The sequence below is a fragment of the Lactuca saligna genome, chromosome 5 (assembly GCF_052625555.1).
Source record: "Lactuca saligna cultivar CGN05327 chromosome 5, ASM5262555v1, whole genome shotgun sequence".
Classification (NCBI taxonomy): domain Eukaryota; kingdom Viridiplantae; phylum Streptophyta; class Magnoliopsida; order Asterales; family Asteraceae; genus Lactuca; species Lactuca saligna.
Genome location: NC_136421.1, coordinates 11,284,360 through 11,308,033, shown reverse-complemented (window position 1 = coordinate 11,308,033; position 23,674 = coordinate 11,284,360). Strand labels below are relative to the sequence as shown.

General features: G+C 35.1%; 1 protein-coding gene across 1 annotated transcript; it reads left to right on the top strand.

Moving 5' to 3' along the window:
- Positions 1-20,132: 20,132 nt before the first annotated feature.
- On the top strand, positions 20,133-21,309 carry LOC144997537 (stem-specific protein TSJT1-like). The gene is made up of 3 exons (XM_078957435.1): positions 20,133-20,647; positions 20,754-20,874; positions 20,965-21,309. The coding sequence occupies exons 1-3, from the start codon at positions 20,195-20,197 to the stop codon at positions 21,156-21,158; spliced, it is 768 nt and encodes a 255-aa protein (XP_078813561.1). The 5' UTR covers positions 20,133-20,194; the 3' UTR covers positions 21,159-21,309.
- The last annotated feature ends 2,365 nt before the right edge of the window (positions 21,310-23,674 follow it).

The following is a 23,674-nucleotide window of genomic DNA, read 5'->3' as shown; positions in this document are numbered from 1 at the left end:
AACAAGTTAAATTGAAGGAGTTATGCACATTTGAACAACAAAATCACATCACGTTTTATTGTTGTTAGAAAAAAAAAATTCAGATTTGACACCCTTCCTTGCGGGGCTTGTAAGTCATTCAATTTTTAACCAAATGAAGCGTTTTTATAATCTAAACTCAACTACAAATCCTAATCTACATGTAGGAAAAAGATTCAGGTCAAAACAAGTTAAATTGAACTAGTTATGCACAATTTAATATTTGGACTGATTGCTAAAGAAATAAATATTGCTAATTTTAGTGCTGAAATATATTTGATTAAAGTATTTTATTTACCTTGATGGCTATATTCGAGAAATGCGTCTTTCACATCGTACGCTGATCTTAGCAATTCAAAGGTAGAGTTCCACCTTGTTGGAGTTTCACCACACAAAAACCTTTGACTTTCTACAGCCGCATCCTTCATGGCTTGTTTAAACGTCTTGATCCGTTGCGGGGAGGCTCTAATGTATTTCACCGCATCTTGTAGGTTTTTTTACATGATAAACTTCGTGTTTTAACCCCATTTTCACAACTAGGTTTATGATATGAGCCATACACCTAATGTGATTATGTTTGCCATTCTCGTAAATACCGGTAGTTCTTTCACAATGATGTTGATTGCCGCGTCATTTGTCTTGGCATTATCAACGGTCATCGTCATGACATTCTTCATCCCCCACTCGTTTATGCAAATTAGCAACTCTCGGGCCATGTCTTCAGCTTTGTGAGTATCAACCTCTCTAAAGTTGACTACCCTTTTGTGCATGACAAAATCTTCGGTAATGAAGTGGGCCGTGACAACCATATAATTTATCTTTTGACACGAGGATGTCCACGTGTCGGTTGTCAAGTGGATGGCTGTTTTGGGGTTGCTCAAATGTTTGTACAACTTCTGCCTCTCCATTAAATAGAATGACACAACATCACGAGAAATTTTATGCCTTGAAGGCAATTTCACCCTACCATTGAGAGCGTTTACAAATTCTATGAATGCCTCGTTTTCAATGAATTTAAATGGTAGTTCCCCGATGGTGAAAAGTCCTAGCAAGGTTCATTGAAGCATTGAAGCATTGAAGATTTGAAGCTAATATTGAAGTATATAATCTTAAAACATGAAATATAAATATATGCTCTTACTTGATCTTCATGAACATCCATATTTTGAATCATTGAAGCAACTGAAGATGAAAATCAATGAATGATGATAAAGAATTGAAGATCGATTGAAACTTGGAGATGGAAACTTGTAATCGATGGAAACTTGGAGATGAAGAATTGACTGATGATGAAGTGATGTTGATTGTCGATTGTTGAAGAGAGTAGGGTTCGATCGTGAACTTGGAGTTGGGACTTGGGATCGTGGCAGCCGGCAGGAGGTGGGATCGTGGCCGTGACTCACAAGAAGTCAAGAATGATTTCGTTTTTTTTTGTTATGAGACCGATTGACCGATTGCGATTGGAGACTAGATGGGAAGAATAAGTTTTTTTTGTGTGTGTATCGCAAGCAGGATGTGAGATCGATCGTGCTCATCCCTACGTGACATGGTTTTCTAGCCGGGCCGGTTCCTGGTTTTGGGCCGGTTTCAATAGTCGGTTCTTTCCAGGTCCCGGTTCCAAAAAATCACAAATTTATAGTATAGGTCCCGGCCCGACCGGTTCCATCGGGTGCTGGTTTCGGGACCGGTTCCGGTTTCGGTTCCGGGACCGGTTCCGGCCGGTTCCCCGGTCCTTTTACTCATCCCTACTCAAAGGTTTGAGGTCATATAGTATTAGTATTATTCTTGCGTTTCACCTTGCATGTTTTAACTTTCCAAAAAATAAGATTATTCAAACTCTCCACAGTCACACACTCTTTGAAAGTAGGAATGAAAGAAGATTGTCATGAATCTGACTGTAGATTGTCTAAAGTGTTTTAAACATAGAAAAAGTTTGTTGCAAGGTTCATGGGTGCTGCAATAAGATTAGAGTATTAGATTAAACCCACGCTCACTTGGATCGCTTCATGGATTTTATCACGAGTGATTGGTGAAACGATAATATCTTATATTCTTGAAACCGAGATGAGTAAGTTGTATCTTGCGACTCGGTTACACATTGATAATATGCAAACACACCAATAACTTGGTGTTATAAAACTTATTGTTGTGTGTGATTTGGTAAGTGAGTACAAGCAAGCATTGAGTCGAAGTTTATATGTTCCTTTTACCTAAAGTTGGATAAAAGCAATATATGTGGGCCCCTCGATGATTTAGTGATGACACGCTAAGCGCTTGGCCAAGCCAGGACTAAGTTGATGTGTTCAATTGTAGTCTATTGTCAGTCGTCATAAATCGGAAACCGAGAAACAACACATGAACAGAGAGTATGATTAAAATTCATGTCTCAGTTCATACGATATCTAGAATGGAGGAATATATGATCCCCTATCTAAAGGATAGGTTGCTGATAAGATCAGAGTTTGACAGCGTCTTTGAGAGCTACTTTTGCTAATCGGATTGTACTTACATTATAGTTACTAGACTTATCCAAGTGGGAGACTGTTGGTTAGTGTCTAAGCCCATAACTAGATTTGGTAAGTACTTGACCTAGTTGTACATGGTCCTTTTGGGTTGCCTTCACCAAAGCAACTTGATAGGATGATTTATGGAGAAAGAGGATTAATTATGATTTATTAATATATTATATAAATAATATATTAAAGGAGAAATCATATTGTTTAATTAATATTGGTCAAGAATTACTTCATAATTAGTTTTGTGACTAAAAGACATTAATTAAATTTAGGGGACTGGAATTGTAATTATAAGATAATTGCAATTGGGCTATGGATCACCTTGGAACATAGGTTGGACGAATTCTATGGGAAGCCCATAAGGAATTCGTCCAAGGGGTGTTCTAAAGGGAGTCTATGGGTTGCTTAAGGCCTAAGCAGTCACATTAGGGTTTCCTAGTTGATAACCCTAATTGCCTCACTATATAAAGACCCCTATAGTCCCAAAAACATGTGAAACTCTTTTGAAGAATCCTAGGACAGTTTTTGGTGCTTCTCCTCCTTCTCATAAGTCATTCTCTTGCTTGTGGTGTGTGACATCCCCAAAATCACGGCCAGAAAAGACTGATTTTGTTTATGCTTTATAAAAATCAGAGTACTTCTTTTCATAAACATGTTGCGGAATTTGTTCCCAGAAAAATACGATAAATATGTTACCAAAACATTTTCGAAGAAACGTATTTTATTTATGTTAAAGTGTTTGGGATGTCATCATCAATACAGAAACATAAGCATAAACAGAACTTACATTTATTTACACTAGTGGTCTACATCTCTTTAATCTCTCAGTGTGACTTCATATCAATACCTGTGATGTAAATAAACTGAGTGGGTCAGGTTGGGAAACCTGGTGAATACATAGGGATTTCAATCCCACAATGTTATACCATATATATAGTTTAAAACTCAAAAAATATACAATTTCACCATATATATATATATATATATATATATATATATATATATATATATATATAAACAACTCTTATCTCACCTCGTCGATCCACGCAACGAGGCTATCCATACTCTCGGACCTAAGATTAGTCGTTTTACTTACTCCATACTCCCGGATCAGAAATGAACAAATTTATCAAATCCATACTCTCGGACTAGGGACGAATGACTAATCCATACTTTCGGATTAATGATGAATGATTATGCCTAATCCATACTCTCGGACTAGGGAGAATGACTAATCCATACTCTTGGATTAATGACGAATGATTATGCCTAATCCATACTCTCGGACTAGGGACAATGACTATGTCTAATCCATACTCCCAGATAAATGACATATACTAAATTCTATTCTCTGAGTTTAACTCACTTGTGCTCGTAAGAATATACTACCCAATATTCCTCATATTTAATTTAGGTCTACTCTTTATCCTAAATTATCAAATATAATCAGGTATGTTCTTTAACACGTATTTCAGGCAACATCAATTAACTTGCACATAAACATATAATTAATACTTTAATCAATACTTGTATTAAAATCATGTTCATGAAAGGGACTATGCACTCACCTGAGTAGCTGATGACTCAGCACTCGGACAGCGCTTCGATACTCTCAAAACGATATTCCTTCGATAAAACCTAGTACCAATACCACTAGGGTTTAGTCTAACGATAACCGCGACAAATTAATTAGTCTGACTATTATTAAGCGTTAATAACGCTCAATACAACTCATAATAATAGCCCAAATAATTATTTTAAGGACCTAATAACATTCCTATAATTATTTGAAAGCTATATTAAAAACTGCGTAAGCGTAGCACACTTACAGTGAATTTTATCGAAAACCGGAACTTCATTGGAGCAGCGTTTCGAAACCGAAAGGCTCTTGTTCTCGGGACCCCGGAAGCCTCGGGGCTTCTCTCGGGAGCTAAGGGGTTTAACTAGGGCTTAGGGGGGGTTTGGGGTTGTAGAGAGAGAAAGAAATTAGAGAGAGAGTGAAGAAATGGTGTGAAAATGGAGGCATCCCTCGGTTTCCTTTTATAGGCGAGGCCTCGGACGTACGCTGGGCGTAGTCCTCAGCTACGCTGGGCGTAAGGCTCGCTCCGTACGACACGCGTCGCTTCGCTGGTGGTGTATCGTGGCCACTCCTCGGACCAAGTAGAAAGGGTACGCGCAACGCTCCACCCTCGCACGCGGGGCATACCTCGTATGCGAGGCGCTTCTTGGATACGCTGGGCATCCGAAGGACAGGTGTCAGCATCCGAAGGCGAAGCGTGATCAACAAGCAGCGGCTAGGATCCGGACACGTCATCGATCGAATAACAGGCTTCGCAAATTTTACTCTCAACTTCTAAAAATCGTAACTTTCGCATACGGACTCCGTTATTGACGTTCTTTATATCCACGCGAAGGTGGGAACGTACTCTACAACTTTCGTTTAGACTCCGTCAGCTAATTTTGATTCAATTTTAAATTTTATATTATTAACAGGCCGGGACATGATTGGTCCGTTAAATCCTCGTAACTTCTTCATCCGACATCCGTTTTTGCCCATCTTTTTCTCATTACGCTACTCTTAACGAGATCTTCGAATCTTGTTCAGGTCGTATCGGCTAAAAATCATTCGATCTAATATTCGAATTTCGGGCTGTACACTACTAATCCGAAACTTCAAAAAATCATAACTTCTTCATACGAAGTCAGATTTTGGCGTTCTTTTTATCGATGTTCTTAGTTTGACATATTCTACGACTTTCGTTTAGATTTATAAGGCTAAATCTCGCTCTATCGTAAATTCACTATTTACGCTTCCCGGTGCCGTGCTAGTTCCGTCGCGAAACTTCGACGGGTCATAACTTCTTCGTTATAACTCGAATTTTGGCGTTCTTTATATGTACGGAAACCTTGTGACATATTCTACAACTTGGTTAAGATTATTTATTATAAATAACCTTTTGTCGAAAAGTCATTTTCGACCCCTATTGCCTCTAAATTGACTAGCCCGGATCTACGGGCGTTACATGGTGTTTGTAAGCCATTAAAGGAGTGACACTTGTGACTCTAGCTTCAAATAAAAGAAGATTCAAGCCATTGAAGAAGATGTAATCATCTAGATCTATTCTTATATGTTATTTTCGAAATACATATGCTAGATTAGGGTTCTTGAGTCTTGGATGAATTGTATGTACAATAGAGAAACCTAGATCCAATCATTAGGGTTTGTATTAGCACATAGGATGTTCTTTTGTATAAAAGCCATCAGGTTTCTCAACACACGTCCTAAAAAATTATTTCTACTCGTCGAGTTGTCCCCCTTGGACTCGATGTGTTGACCTTCAATTTGCATAATATTTTTCCTTAATTAGCCTTCTGGTTTCTGGGTGTTACATCATCAGCTAGTTGTGGAGATTTTGGACCTCTATAAGTCCTCAAGCTCATGTCTTTCCTTTCCTTGCTTGCTTGATCTAAGTTTCGATGCATTTTATGGCTTGTTATGTTGGTTAGCATGCATGGGATCCATAAAGTTGGCAATTGTATGGATCATGGTAGTATCTTAAGTCTTATAAGTCTTAGATCTAGATTTAAGTCATGGTTTTGAACTCCACACTTGAGTCTTGGACCCTTTTCTTTCATTTTGACCTAAGATGGTGTTTTAGTCATGCATGACTGAAAATATTTGATTTTTATGGTGTTTGGTGTCGAGGAAGGAAGACCCTTTAGATTGTCCCATGTTAAGTTTTAATGGATTAGAAGCTCAATGCCCATTTTTGGTCAGATCTGGCCTCCAGACGTGAGGAATAAGACCTCACAACATGAGAGCATGTTCGAGGAAGTTTCTAGGAAAAAGTCACGACCTCGCGACGTGAGTATAAGGTGCTCACGACATGAGCATCTTCTGTGCAAGTTTTGGGCTCTTTGATTGTTGGCTAGCTTGGTCTTGGACTTATCTTTTGGTTTAGGTTTCGTGTTAGGCTTCCTTTTTGGGCTTAGATGTTTGAGTTCTTATGGGTCATCTAAGTATGAGTGTATTGGACTAGGAATTTTAGTGAGGCTTTAGAGTAATTTGGAAAATTGGGCCATAATTGGGTCTTGGTTGGTTATTTGGTTGTTCAGCTTTTTAGGTTATGAGTTTAGGCCTTGGTCTTGGACCAAACTAGGTTATGGGGTAAAATGGTCTTTCTACCCCAAGTATGGATTTATGGTTATGGTTTGGAACCCAATTGATAATTGGGTGTTGTTTTGATATTCACAGTTCGGGGAATCTGTCAACCAGCAGGCAGGGATCGTTTGTGTGTTTCGGCAGTACGAGGTGAGTTTCCTTACTATGTTTAGCGGGTCGAAGGCAACAATGTCAGCCCATGGTTTATGTTAGGATGATAGACGTCTGTTCGTCTCCTTCACGTGGTATATGATGATATGCTTACCGGACAAGGCCTGATGCCAGGTGGGGACTGGTGAGGATGTCATATGTTAGTTATCAGTATGTGTCTTTACTATTACCGGGCGAGGCTTGATGTCGGATGGGTACCGATGACTGTATGGTGTGCTATAATCTTTGTCTTTATTACATGTGCTAGTATGGTTATATGTTTATGTGATTATATGGTTATATGGTTATGTATGTACAAGGCAGGGCTCGATGTAAGGTGATTCTTGATGACATGAACATATGCTAGTGTTTATGATTATTTTATGTGTTAGCGTGATTATGTGATATTTTATATGTGTATAGTGGGTGAGGCCCAGTGACAGGCCAAACCTAAGAATAACAAATTTGTAACCTGAGCGAGACTCGATGTCGGGCGGGGCCCGAGGCCGAGTGGGACTCAAGATCGGGCGAGGCCTAATAGAGGGCAGGGGCCCATTATGTGATTTATGTATGTATGGTATGTGGTATCTTGGGGAACTCACTAAGCTTCGTGCTTACGGTTTTCAGTTTATGTTTCAAGTACCTTGGTTTTCAAATGGAAGAGCTCGGGATGGTTGCAGGGTACACACCATATGTTCATGCATTTTGTGATTCACTCTGATTCGATGATGTTTTACTAAATTTTGATAACCATGGTTTATGGAAATGATATGTATTAACGATGTATTAATTTAAAAACAAAATTTTATGTCATTATTTTTGGGACATTAAAAGTTGGTATCATAGCCTTGGTTTGATGCCTTCTGGCACGTTCTTGGGTGTGTCTGAACTCAAACTGAGGATTTGGTAAAGTTTTTCAGAATGAAATGTATTTCATAATGGGGCTTTGTAAAAGAAGAGATAGTGTGGTGCATGCAATCAACCGAGCTCAAGTAAGTTTATATGGCGTTCCACGTAATTGGAAAGAAGAATATGGTACAGATTCGTCGTATATGTTGTTAAATATAGGTGAACTATTAAAAACGTTAATGTCGTTAAGGGAACCATGAGAACTAAAAAAAGCATGACAAATCCACAAATCATGTGATGTCATCGCTTCATATATGACCATTAGATGCTCATGATCACATCGGGTAAAGTGACTATGGTGTGAGGTAGGGTAATTTTCTCATGTCCAATGTAGACAATCTAAACTTCATAACATTCTAGGAAAGCCATGTATGCTAGCATGATGAGATTGCAATTTCATGATGTCATTGCGTGTAGGCTTTCGTAAATATTTTGGCTCATAAAGCTGAATAATAGTTTTGCAAAAATAAAGGAGATTATCTCGTGCAGTCCTAGCGGACATCCTAAAACTCCCGTCCAATGCATGAGGAGGGATGCTATATGTTAATTGACGATGTGCAAGTATGCATTTTTGTAAAGGGGTAAAACCGGGTGTACCTCTAGCATCGGGCCGTTGTTGGAAAAAATCACACTTCCCTCGTTAGATCTTCTACTATACGTTTGTACAAAGGTTTAAACATTCTAAAACGTCTTCGGAAATAGTACCCTTAAAAAGTGGCATTTTCTTGAAAATAGTCTTGTATCAAGCATTAGTTTGCTTCTTCACGATTTCTATAAACATATATTCGGGTTCTCGGTTCTGCACTTCCGGCTGCGCTACTGCATGCTGCTTCATGCGTTTGTTTCGCCAATTTAGCAGCAGCGACAAAAATATCAAACATAATATCAAATTCTTCAGAAGAATCGGATGACGACATTTTTTATTTTTTTTAAAGAGGAAATGCAGTAGAAAGATAAAAAAAATAAATAAAAAAATAAAATAAAATAAAAATGTTAAGGTTTGAGAGGGTTAAATAGGAAAGTTTAAATGTTAAAAAATAAAAATAAAAATTTAATCCGACCATTCTACTGTCTTTTGACTGAAAATGGCAAAGAGGAGCACTCACATAGGAAGCCGTAGTGCGGCCTTCACTAGGGATGGCAAAAAAACCCGAACCCGACGGGGAAATCCGAAACCCGATCATTTCGGATCGGGTAACAGGTTGTTATTGAGTTTTTTATCGGGTTCGGGGCAGGGAGTGGGTTATCCTCGCCCCGACCCGCCCCACCCCGATTTTATATATATATATATATATATATATATATATATATATATATATATATATATATATATATATATATATATATATATATATATATGATGTTCAAAAAATTTTGCTGTTAATGTTCAAATATAAAATACTTATCGTGGACAATTTTTTTAGTTATTAACAATCTGGTGTTAATGATCATTTTTATGTGTTTTGACGTATTAAACAAAACTTAAATCAAATAATTTTTTATATAACGTCCAGTTTATTTTATTAAAGTGATGCATCATGTTTTTAATTTAAAAGAGTTGCTAGAACATGTATATTTTATAAGATATTGGGGTACCCTAAAAAAGAATAAAGATTTCGTTATCAGTTGTTGTAAACCGATAAGATACCCGAAACCCGAAACCCAATGGAGCGCCCCGATAAGATACCGAAAGTTATCGGAGCGGGTTTGGGAATCCATGCCCCGCCCCGAACCCGCTCCATTGCCATTCCTAGCCTTCACCGCACCCAAACTGCGGTGGAGGGGCGGTGTTCAAGCCTAGGTGGCACTGGAGATGCGGTCTCTACCATGTCCACTCCCACCGGTCTTAGAAAGCATGTGAATATATCGGTAATTGTGCCATGAGAATTCACGTGGAGACATCTTATTAAAGAAGGAATGGAGATTTTTTTTGGCGAATATCTCAGATTATATTACTTTTTAATTTTTTTGTTGAGATATAAGATCTTACAAGATTGATAAAGTTATCTGCAAACAAGATGAAGTAGAGTTTAAAAGAAAGAGACATTGCGTGTACTCGAGACCTCTCACATATGAAAATGAAGTATAGAGCTTTAAATACTTGGTTGGTAAACAAACGATTTAAGTCATTGATGTGACGTGAACTATCAAGAATTAAAGACATTTAGAGAAAATATACAGAAATGGAACGACATAGTTTTTCTAAGGGTAATATTTAACACACGTTTTCAAATTTCAAATCTTTAGTTTTAAAAGAGACATTTGATTTATGTTTTTTTTACTAGATCAATTTGGTTGGCAAACAAACATTAAATTTTTTTAGAAATGGAACGACATAGTTTTTTAGGATAACATCTAATACACGTTTTCAAATCTTTAGCTTATACAGAAACACTTGATTTATGTTTTTTCCAACAATTGGGTAAATTTGGTTGGCAAAAATACCATTAAAGTCATTGATGTGAGTTATCACACATTCAATATATATTAGGGAAAATATTCAGAAATGGAACGACATAGTTTTTTAGGATAACGTTTAATACATGTTTTTGAATCTTTAGCTTAAAAAGAAACATTTTATTAATGTTTTCCGAACAATTGGATAAATTTGGTTGGCAAACAAACGATTAAATTCATTGATGTGAGTTATCAAGCATTTAAAATATCAGAGAAAATATTTACAAATGGAACGGTTTAGTTTTTTCTCAAATACATTTGATTTCGAAAAACAATGCAATTTCAGCCAATAAAAGTATTTAAAAAATTAATTATGATGTCCATATTACAATATAGAGTGTCTTTTTAACCAACGTTAAAATCAACAAATCCAACTAACTACAACTCTACGATTCTTAGTTCCCAGACAACTAGGAAGTCGATTCATTAACACAATCCCCAAACAAAAATATTTTGCTCCTTATGTTCTACACATTCTGAAAAGACTCCACACATTTTTATTACTTGTAAAGTAGCTTCAGTTTTGTGGGATTTCATAGGAAACTAGAGGGGAATTAGTTGCGTCTTTGGCGTTGTGTTTGTTTTTTTTTTTTCCTTATTTCAAGCTATACCAAATGGTAGAACATAGTATAATATTAATCAAAACATATTACAAATACAGAAGGGGTCTTTATATGACAAACAAATCATTGAAAGTATGTTGCTATTTAGTGTATTTTACCCTACAAAAGAACCAAAAAAGTAAAAATGTTTTGAGATGATTTACCATTTGTTGCAAGCCACAACCAGATGAAACAATATCTACAGAACCTTCCATGCTAGGTATAGTCTGTGGAAAAACGATGCATAATCAAAATATTAGAACCGACCATCAAGATAAATTAAAAATAATAAAAATCTTATTCTTTATTGGTGGAAGGATCCCATTCGTGTTCCACAACTGCGTTTGGTTCTCAAAATCCAACGGAATTAGAATCTAAGATTCCATTCCATGGTTAAAAAAATATAATTGCTTGTAACTATTCTTCCTTAAATTATTTATTTATATTTTGAAGGTTGTTGTGGGGAGTTGGTTTCCATTTATTTGAGTAATTTTGGAGTGACCATTTGTAAAATAGTAGGCGGCTTTACGATGATATATAGAAAACATAGGAAACGCGACATAGTTGATATCAACATAAAAACACAACAAACATTATATAGTTGACATGAGCAAAAGACATCCTGGATTACATTGTACATATGATGCTTATCTTCTTAGATAGTTTAATGGTTGTTATCGATGGCTATATGCTGGGAATTTCATCTTCAGAATCTTTTAGCTCCATTTTTAAATATGTGATAACTGGAAAAAAAAAACAACACAAAATTCAACTTTTAGAATGTCATACAAACCGACAATGTTCCCTTTGTTTATTGTCCTTTTCATTGCAATAATTTTTTTTTCATAATGTATTACCTCTACTGCTTACAGATTCTCCCTACAACCCAGTTACACCACCATGATTGATCCCCTAGAAAATACCAAATTAAATCACTACTAAATATTGATACATTCAAATTCAAACATATATGAAAATAAGTGTTATATGTAATTGACAAAATCAACCAGAGGCGGTACTTGTAACTCAAAGGAAACACCAAATATAAATACTTCAAGAGAATGTTTATAATGGTCAATCTGATTCTCAGCAAGAGATCGGGACTTCTACTTCTCCTCCATCTAATCTATAAAAAATAAAAGATAACAAAATTATATATATATATATATATATATATATATATATATATATATATATATATATATATATATATATATAAAGTTACACACAATTACTGACAATCAAATAACATATTATGTAAAAAAAAATTGTTATTTCTGATTAAGAAATATGAAGTTCATAGTCAAGTATGTTGCTATTACTGGAAATTTGCCTAGAAAACAATTGAAATAATAAATAATTAACGAAATAAAAATAATTAATTAATCATATACATGATACATTTGGCAACCGTAAACCAAGTAAACAACCGCCAATAATATTATATAATTAAAAAGTATTATATTGATAAATTATTATTCTACACAAATTACCAGAGATCCCAGTTGTTCAAAGTCGTTAGGGAGGCAGAGGTGAAGAGGCAAGGGCAGTATTTTCATTTGAGTCATAAAAATTGTCACACCCCAAAACCGAGAAACGGCGGAAATGTTTTGGGGTGGATGATGTCATGTACAGTATCACAACATAGTATAATAGTAAACAATAAATAACATCATCCATTGCATTAAATATATGATTTTAATACAAGTGTGTTCTGTAGTATATAAGACACCAAAACATAAATCAAAATATAAGATGAGTCTTGTATGCGCTCCATCTTCTCAAAAGTTGGCATCGGTACTTGTTTACTGATGATCTGAGAATACAAGTTATTTTGAAAGAGGTTATCAGCACTAAAGCTGGTGAGTTCATAAGTATTTAGTGTCTATGTTTGTATCAAAATGTTTGAACCGTTGTTTGAAGTACGAGTTTGTAAACGTTTGTAGTAAAAGTATGTGAATGTTTTTAAGTGTTTGTAAAACTGTATAACTCCTAGAAAATCCTATATTTTCTACTAAAAGTAGCCTTCTACCAAGGTACAACTGTTTTGTATGTTTGTTTCTTGTAAAAGTGTGTAATTTTCCCAAGTGTAACTATTATTATCAAAATATAGTTTGTACATTAATGTTTAAGTGAAATGATCACCAAATAAATGTAAAGGGTAAATTAATGTAGTATTGTAGTGTTCTATTATAGGAACTATTGCTGTACTAACTACCTTAAACCAGATTTATATCAAGGTATTATGTGATTAATTGTACCATACTATCGACTGGAAAACACGACAATGTAAGTCGTCAAAAGGTATGACATTTGGCAGTCGAAGACCTGTAGGTCCCACTGTAGCTAGCAGCAAGGTGTAGGATAGTCAATCCAGTATAGATCTATATGCAAACTCACGTTCTCCCTCCAGGAGATTCTGATTACAACTCGGGCCATGACAATGAAGGCATGCTCTGATACAGTGGATTACATTTATGTTAAAGTATACTTGTATGTAATGTATTGTTTCTCATCATAATACCGTTGTATATGTTCTCATCATAGTATCGTTGTATATGTTGTCATCATAGTATAGTTGTATATGTTCTCATCCTAGTATAGTTGTATATGTTCTCATCCTAGTATAGTTGTATATGTTCTCATAGTAATTAAGTAATGACTCATGAATGAACTGACTCTTGTATGCTTCATTGGACTAGAAGTAGTAAGTAGTATAACCCTAAACTATACCTATTATAGTTTATTAGTAGACTTGTTTGTATGACTGAATGTACTGAACTGAGATAAAAGTCTTTATATCTATACATATATACATAATATATAACTAAGGAATCAACGACACTCGGACAAACAACTGGGTACTTTAAGACCACAACCAAACAAGGACAGGAAATAAAGTGGGTTATCTCTCCTAAGTCCTTCAAACCTTATTTATATAACTATATATGTAGTAGACATGGTTTTAACAGTATATAAGTTTGAAAATTGTAACAGAAATCTTTAGTATACAAAAATGAATTTGATAAAGAATTTAACATGTAAAAATAGTTTGATAAACAGTTTGAAGTCATTTGTTTGGTAAAACAGTTTAAAGTATGAAAAATCCATTTGTATGCTAGTTATTAATCACATGTGATTGATCTAATAACTAAAATAGTTCAACTTGTATCCCCCCCATAAAGCATTTAAAATCATTTTAAAGGTTAATTAAGGGGTATAAACTCACCTGTAGTGAGTGGTTTGTATCGGAAATGTCGGACAAGGTGCTAGGTGTCAAGTGAAGACTTGAACACACACAATGGTCCTAGTTAACATATAATAAACATATATGTATCTAATTAGTCAACTAACAACTAATTAATCAAGTTAGGACACCCTAGGACATGGAAACACTTTGATTCAAGTGCTATAGGTAACAAAGGGTTGCATCTAAGGGTTGCATTGCATGACATTGCAGTTTATGGCCCAAGGACCACTCCTTATGGAGTTTACGGTCCATGACCATTTCCCCATGAGTTTATGGCCGTAAAATCATGGTACTAAGTGCCATATTGTGTTTTGAGGTCTTACAAGTCATGATTGCACATCCAATGATCAAGTCCAAGCCTTAGGAAAGCATTATGGGCACATTAAGACCACTTTGTGGAGTTTACGGCCAAAGGACCATATCCTTAGGTGTTCACGGCCTTAAAATCTCATGGGGACTTGTTTTGATTGTTGTTTAAGGTCTTAAACACTTCTAGGAAGTATCAAGGTTGGCATCCAAGGCTTAAGAAGGGACTAAGGTCCATTTTACCACCTTAAGAGGGGTTTACGACCCAAGAACATCCTTGGCCGTAAACTCCTTTGTTCTTATGATCTTTGATGATTTTCAAGTGTTATCAAGTTCATATTAAGCACACAAGAAGCTAGGGCAAGTGTACTTACAAGATAGAAGCTTGATTTTGTGTTTAAGGTCCAAGAACACTAGTATGTGTTCTTAGTGTTTTGAAGAACACTTGAAGATCTAGTTAAAAAGCAATAATGAATGGATGAAATGATGTATAACTACTAGATGTTAGGTTATAACAACAAATCAAGTCGAGAAACACTTACGTTTTTAGAAGATCGGGTGAAGAACGGGATGATAGTTGAGAGAGAATAGAGAGTGTTCTTGAGAATGGAAGTGAAAAATGAGGAGTTTGGGGAGTAAACTCATGCCTAAGGCATGAGTTCATGGCCACACAATAGTTTACGGCCCAAACTCTAAAAGTTTGGCCGTGAACTCTTTACTAAGGTGCATTTGGTGGGTTTGCTACTTCAAGACCCGAGACGGTACTTCCTTTCCTTAGTTCGTTTGAAGAATAAACAATAAAAACACTCAAACGGACTTTTAAATTGGCTAACAATTATTAGAAATGAATTTGACTTTTAATTGAAGTGATTGACTTTAAAGTTTGTCCGAATGAAAATTTCGGGTTGTCACAAAAATGAATGGTTGGATGAGTGTTTCTTTTGGACTAAAAAGGGACAGATATACAAGGCCAGAAGAGGCTTAAAAAATTAGAATTTACCTAAAAAGATTTTGATTTGTGGTCTGCGGAAAAAAACTGAAAACCAAAATACAGGGGCAAATTTGTCCATTTGATTTCCCAAGCCGAAGGGCAACAAATCATGATAATTGTAAATATGAAAGCTCCAATATTTGTTCTAACCCTACCGGAAAACAAAGAAATTCAGCCAAAGGAATTTAAAGAACCCTACTTATTACAGGAAGCAAGTTATGTAGACATTTTTCAATAGATATCAAATTAATCGGATAACTTGTTATGTGAAATTTGACTAAAATAGTATGTTGGCAACACGAATTTCCCAAACGTCTATTTTACCACCTATACAATCAATGGAATATGTCAACAGGAATTATATCTTTTGATCTCTGTGGTATATTGTTTTTTTAATGTAAAACACATAAATTTTATCTACTTATAGAGAAATATTGAAAAGTCTTTGAACACATAAATTTTATCTACCTAGAGAGAAATCTTGAAAAGTCTTTGAGGACACATATGTGGTTAACCTATATGACCTTACTCCAAAACAGTAGAGGATGTTTTTATTAAGATGCTAATTTTATGGAAAGCATGACACTACAATATGTTCCTTTCAATCCAAAATAGTCGGAAAGAAGACTTTAGTTTACAGTTGAAAGCATCAGAAAAAAGGTTGTGTTTTAAAGCCAAAAATATTGCTGGTAACATTGAAAAGCAACAAAAAATGTAGTCTAACATTCCAGAACATATATATATATATATATATATATATATATATATATATATATATATATATATATATATATATATATATAGTAATAAAAACATAATGAAGTTGATGTTATTTAACACAAGAGAAGTAACATGTACAAACCTGATAAAGTTCACAAAGAGTCTTTTTCTTACATTTAATAATTGTCATCTTCATGGAACTAGACCTCTTAGAGAACAACCAAAACTCAGTTATTTCAACTACATTAAATGATCTTTCAAAATACTAAATGAAGAATGCAAGTCATAATTAATATATATATATATATATATATATATATATATATATATATATATAACTCTTTTACCTTCAGAGAAACAGGGGATGAAATCAAGTATCAAAGACCTTTCATGAATCTGCCAAACAATGAGATTGTTGTCACAATAATGGGTAGGTCATATGTGTTCTTGCTCTATGATTGGATGACCGGATTATACATCATAACTGCATAAGTTTCCCCAAACATACAAATTTTGGATTAATTCAGAGTTCAACTTGGTCCATTATATATCGAAAACAATAATGTGATCTTATAATTATCAAACAATACCCTAGGCGAGCTAATCCTAATCAACAACATTTAACTTACATAAATAGTGTTGAGCAGGAAAATTTTAGCAAAAACAAAAGCAATTAGATGAAGGTTCGAGCTCTAATCCTGTCAAAAACAGGAGCAATGATGCCGATTATCAGGAAAAGAGGCCACAATAGATTACTAATACAATATCTGGATGAAATTGATCTCTGTAATTATTCATTGTACTTACAAGTTTGGAGAAAATCAGATTATGCAACCCCAGTTTGTACCAAGATCTCTCTGGTCACGTATTGACGGAGGTGGAATCTGTATTTTTGGTTTTGACTCGTAAAGAAGCGACGATGATGAAACAGAGAAGCGAATCGGAACGGTGATATGGCAATTCATCGAGATCGAAAGGGAATCGTATGAGTTTGAAGTTCATAAGCCAGGTAGTGAAGGAGAAGAAGATGGCAGTGGTGAAGACATATGTACAACGAAGAGGAAGGATCGTGCAGATGTAGAAGATAGGTTCAATGGCGTTTTAGGGTTACGTGGATTGTTGGAAGAAGATGCGGTGACCCCTAAATGAACATCGACTTCAATTCGCAGACATCAGATTCTAATCGGATGGTATCGGAGAGTAGAGAAATTTTCGTTAACATCAGTGAGGGTTATATCGACAAATTGACAACGATGACGGGTATATAAAATTGAACAAAAATGGAAGCGACGATTGTAACAAATTGGAATCGATGGTTGGAATGGAAAACCCACACCCACCAATTAAAACAATCGATTCAGAACCGAAAATTGTACCTTCAAGCTGAGAATAGATTATATTGTTGGTGAAATCCTCCTATTGAATACCTGATGGAAGCTAAACTTGAATATTAGGAAAGATAAAACTTACTGAGACATAAACACAAACACCTAACGTGCTTAACAAACCTAAGGAACTTAACAGAAGAGAAATCCACGTGACCATCGAAAATGGCAGCAAAAAAGAAACCCTTAAAGTCGTTATGAGGCAATGAGCCGACTATAACAGTGTCGTCTTCCATCTCCTCGCGTGCACCTTGTAATTTGGCGGAACCCCATCTGATCCCAGAGCCAAGGCCATCAGAGAGAGAAGAAGGAGCATCAATTGCAATCGTCGAACAACACCGGGGCTGCCTTCTGTACTCCAGTTTCTCAAATGTTGTTGTTGAGTATAAATCTTTGCAAACGACGACTCCATAAAGCCATTGTTGAGAGAAGATGTGGTTTGCGAGAAGAAGAAGGGTGAAATAGAAATGGGTTGGCGGTTTGTGCGAGAAAAGGGAAGTAGAAATTTCAGTGGCAACATCTGCTTTGCCCAGGAAACAACCGGGTGGAGGAGACGATTCATTAGGTTGAAGGTGGTGGGGTGTGGCGTCGACTGTGTTAGCGGGTGGTTTAGGCGGGTGGTTATCGGAAGAATGTTAGGAGCGACAAACAGATAACAATGAGAGAGACGACAACTCTTCAAATGAACGGTCGCATGTGTGGTGTAGAACTATAGATGAAAGCAGTAGATGAAGGCAGTGGAAGCAAATGCAATTAATTGGGCAACATAGGCGGTGAAAAGCGGATAAGAATGGAAGAGAAGAATGGGAAAAGGGAAGTAATATTGTGGCTGAAAATATATATATATATATATATATATATATATATATATATATATATATATATATATATATATATAAATAAATAGGTGGCATAACAGGAAAGAGAAAAAAAATTTATTATTCCTTGACGATTAATAGTATATATAATTATTGTGATTTAAATTTAATTGTTCCGGGTTTTGTATATGTGTCCGAGGTGGTAAATTGGATTGACACAATTTGCTTATCGATTGTACAAAACTTACATCTTTGGAGTGATTATTTGATGATGTGGTGAGTTATATGGAACTTCAAAATCCATTCTATTTTATTAGCTTTTGCTAACCCTTTACGTGTTAACATATATAATTCAACTGTTTAAAAAAAATGGGCTAGGTTTTATTAAAGCTAAATAGTTGGTAGTGTTATTGGGCTCTTGTAGTGCTAAATAATTGGTCATTTGATAGTAAACTTAAAAATGCCTTTTCACCTTATATTTGAGACAGGATGTTAAACATCCTTGTGCTATCTTCAACCAATTTATTATCCACAGTCCATAATTATAAATTCTAATATGCATAAAATTGTTGATTCGTTATTCTTTTGTATATGTGCAATTAATCGTAGCTCTAATTTTTTCGATTAATGGGCTTCAGATTAATTGACCCATTATTTTGTTTAGCTTTAAGGCCTTATTAGCCAGATTGGGTTTTGATTCCCCAGCTTATACGATATTGGGCCTCATATCCGGTCCTTATTGAGCTTCAGCCGCCAGGGAGGTCGATACGAAGAAAACATCATGTGACAATCCGACGTGGCGACAGCCCACAGGTTGGAATACCTACGGCGTTGTGCCTGTAGTCAAAATTTTTGACAGTAGATAAGATGTCACACACGACCTTATCTGGTATGCTCCAAATCCATTCGCTCCACTTTATTTTTTTTCTCGAAATACTGATTTTCTGTAAATATAAAACATTATAATAAAAAAAATCTTATAATGAATGAAAATAAATACTTATTGCCTTATTTGGAAGATAATATCTACTTTTAGTCTGTTTGTTTTTTAATGAGAAATTAAATTATTTTTATTTTTTATGTTGATAAATGTTTCTACCCAATAAAATTATGATAAATATCATTATTTTATATTATTTTTTAACCAACTCATTAAGGTTATATTAAGAATATATCAAATAAAATTAAATTAAATGATGATTTATCATAATTTTAAAAGATAAGAATAATTGTAAAAATAAAGGAGAGGAGATAATTTAATTTCTCCTTTTTAATCTATTTTAGAAACAACGTTAAAATCATTAACACCAGCCTAAAGAAAATGCCACTATATAATAGGTAAGTATGATACCAATTTCAGTTTGGTAGTTTAAATTTTTTCTTAAAATGTCTAATTATTCAATTTTCTTTTTTTATTTAATCATTATTAAATTAAGTAAGGTTACCTCTTGAAGTAGGAGCATAGCAAAAAGTGTTAATTCATAGGTTTATGAATGGAACAAATATAAAATTGATATTACTACTATTAGATATTGAAATCACTAAAATTAAATTTTTTAGATCATATACTTGAAATAGATCATATAATATAAAAAATTGCTGATGGCATTTAAATAACTGATAAAATATTTCTAAAAAAAATAAAAAAAGATATCACAATCGTCATTTTAATATTTGTAAATTGTAAGTTACACCGAAGTACGAGAAGCTTATCCGCGATCGTTATCGTTATCGACCTGATGCATCACCACGTAATTCCACGCCGCCACGCGCCACCCAAAAACCACCACTGTTTGTCCATCCCAAGTCGGGTCCACACCTGACCTATTTATAGACCCTGCAAACACCCTTCAATGGATCCACATTCTTTCATCCTTTTCCCTTGAATTTACAACTTCGAAAACAAGAAAATGTTGGCCATCTTCCATAAGGCGTTTGCACACCCACCGGAAGAACTAAACAGCCCGGCGGCACACCATTGCACCAAGCAACCAAAACTCCCGGAAGAAACCCTTGAAGAATTCCTTTCAGTTCATCCTACAAACACCTTCTCCATGACCTTCGGCGACGCTGCTGCTCTTGCTTATGTAAAACCCGATCGTCCTTACTCCGTTCATCAAAGGTTGTTCACTGCCTTCGATGACATATACTGTTTGTTCATGGGGAGTTTGAACAATCTCTGCTCCCAAATCAAACAATACGGACTGTCAAAGAACACCAACGAAGCCATGTTCGTGATCGAAGCTTATCGGACGCTACGAGACCGTGGTCCTTACCCCGCCGATCAGGTCATCAAAGATCTTGAAGGAAGTTTCGCATTTGTCGTCTACGATAGTAAATCCGGAACTGTTTTCACTGCACTGGTAAACTTCCATATTCATGATTCACAAGACTCCGTCTTTTTACTTTGTTGTTTCATCTGCCAACTGTTCGTGAAAATGCCTAAATGAAAAAAATATATAATTACAGGGTTCAGATGGAGGAGTAAAGTTGTACTGGGGAATAGCTGCAGATGGATCAGTCGTCATTTCCGATGATTTAGAGGTCATAAAAGCAGGTTGTGCCAAGTCATTTGCACCTTTCCCGAAAGGTATACATAACCCATTTTCAAGATTTCATTTTTGTAAAGATTTATTGAATCCACATCAAGATTTGACATGTTTTTGGGATGAATTTACAGGGTGTATGTTCCATAGTGAGGGTGGTTTGATGAGTTTTGAGCATCCAATGAACAAGATTAAGGCAATGCCAAGGGTTGATAGTGAAGGGGTGATGTGTGGGGCTAATTTCAAAGTGGACACCTACTCAAGGGTCAATTCTATCCCTCGTAGGGGTAGTGAAACCAATTGGACACAATGGGATGATCATTGTTGATCGTGAATCTTAATAAATCTCCATGATCCCATTTTACTTCAACTTTTTGTTTGTCTCCAAGATCCCATTTTACTTCAACTTTTTGTTTGTTTCTTGAATGTGAATATTTAATTTTGTGAAATAATTTGATGTATGCCAATGGATTTAGATATCACGTGGGTGCAATTCAAAATGTTTCTTTTTGGATTCATAAATATTGGTAACTCGTAGAAAACGATTATGGTTCAATCACGAAACATCATATATAAAAGCACACAATTTGATCATTTTTAAGGCTAGCTATATATGAAATATGAAATGTACAAATTTCATTTGTGTCTATCTTATCTTATCTAGTTCTTTTTCCATAGTGATCTATCTATCTTTTAACTTTCTTGAAAGTGAGAAACATTTTGTCCATGGCTTTTAGAATCTTCTGTCTTAATTGCCAACCATTTATGGTCATTGTTTTTAGCATGCATGTAGTTTTAAAGTAATCAGTAAGTTGATTATGATTTTTTGGGAGACTTTTAAGTCGACTCGACTTTTTAGGAAAGAGTATTAGAAAAAATTAAAAACTAATGTTTGGTGAATATTTATGTTTTTAGAAATCAAAACCAGTTTAAAAGATGTGTTAAGTTTAAAGAAGTGATTTACTAAAAAGATAGTTGTCGAGTGGTTAACCTAGTTAAAAGATAAATGATTTTTTGTTAAAAGGTTAAGAGTTGAAGTCTTTTTTTCGGATAAAATATATAGATTAACGAGTAATAGTGTTTTAATAAGGTTCAAAATTTTGATATAATATACACGAATTAGTTCTGATTTTAAGATACTTTCTTTTAAAAGAAATATTCACCAAACATATATATTTTAGACGAATTCTTGTAAAAAACGATCATTGACCAAACAAATGATATATACACCGAGAACTCACCTAAAAAGGGGGAAAACATTAACCATTTAACTTGAAAATTAGAAGTGTATATAGCCAAAACATATTTTCTTTGATCTGACAGTAATTTACTTTTTGTTTGTCAGCTTTGCATAAATAACTTATTATTTTTCTTTTTAAAGGAGAATTGGCGAAAAACACGTCTACTTAATGGTATTGGGACTTTTTTTTTGGTTATTTTCTCCTTTGTCCAGCTTGAACACTACCCTTGATGTGTTACAATCTTGATCAGTAGCCACTTTATTATCCTTTTTTAAGATAAGATAAATGATTTGTTTTTCTAAATGTGTTGATTTCCAGTTGAGAAAAAGGTTGAATGGGTTGATAAAAATTAACTTCCCATTTTCACAACAAAGTTTTTTATTTCTAATTAATGTAAAACGTTATATTTATAAGATTTCATTTAAGAAAAATCATTTATTCCAAGATACATTTGTCTAAAATCAAAGTAATATATTAAACACGAAATCTTCATGGATATGGCTGCTGCTGAATGTTTACTGTTTTACATTCGTCTTCCCACGATCACCACTAGTACGTGAAAAACATTTAATCAAAAACTGTAAGCCAAAGCCTAATAAGTTCTCCCAAAATACCACATGCCATGATATACATACAATGCATGCACACCGGCAAACAACACAAGGACTGGATTTCCCTCGGGCACACAACATGAAGAACGGATTGCCCTCGGGCCTACATCACGAAAACTGAATTGCCCTCGGGCCCATAGCATGAAAATTAGATTTCCATCGGGCCCACAGCACGAAGATTGGATTGCCCTCGGGCCCACATGACGAAGACTATATTGCCCCTGGGCCTATAGTATGAAGAATGGATTGCCCCCAGGCCCACAACGCGAAGACTGTATTGCCCCCGAGTTTGTTGGTCTTCAGCACAAAGTAGGATTGGCTCAACCTACCCCACCACAATATGTTGACATGTGAAACAAGCAAGCAATCAAGAAAACACATAAGCACATGCAACTATCCGCCCTAGTCTACCTGTCCAACAACTCACTACAACATACCAAGCCTCATAAAGAACACTACCCAACTACTGGAAGATCCTTAATGAATGCATAGCTATATGTAACCAGATGCGATATAGAAATTCTGTGATAACTATCCATTTTGGGTCAACCAAAGTCAACAAAAGTCAACAAAGTCAACTTGACATGTATTAGGGCTTTAGGATAAGTGTTATGTTTCCTCATATTCCTAATATACAACTTACAATTATAATACAAAGCATCACTCGAGATTGTCAACTATCAAATATAAACCCTAGTTATGGTTAGTAACGTAACAACTCGTTAATACAACTATATATTATTTGAGAATAAATAACACTCGAAACACAATGTAGTGGGGTTCATAAACCTATCACTATGGGGCAAAAACATAGCAAAGGCTACAAACACTGCGTTTTGGTGAACTCGTCTCCAAATAGGATAAAGTCTATACTCGTTTAAACACCAAATCTTAACGGAACAAACTTGGAAATTAATATTCATGTAACGTATTTTTATATGATAACAATATTTGTCATAATAATTTAGATATTTATAATTCAAATTAAACAT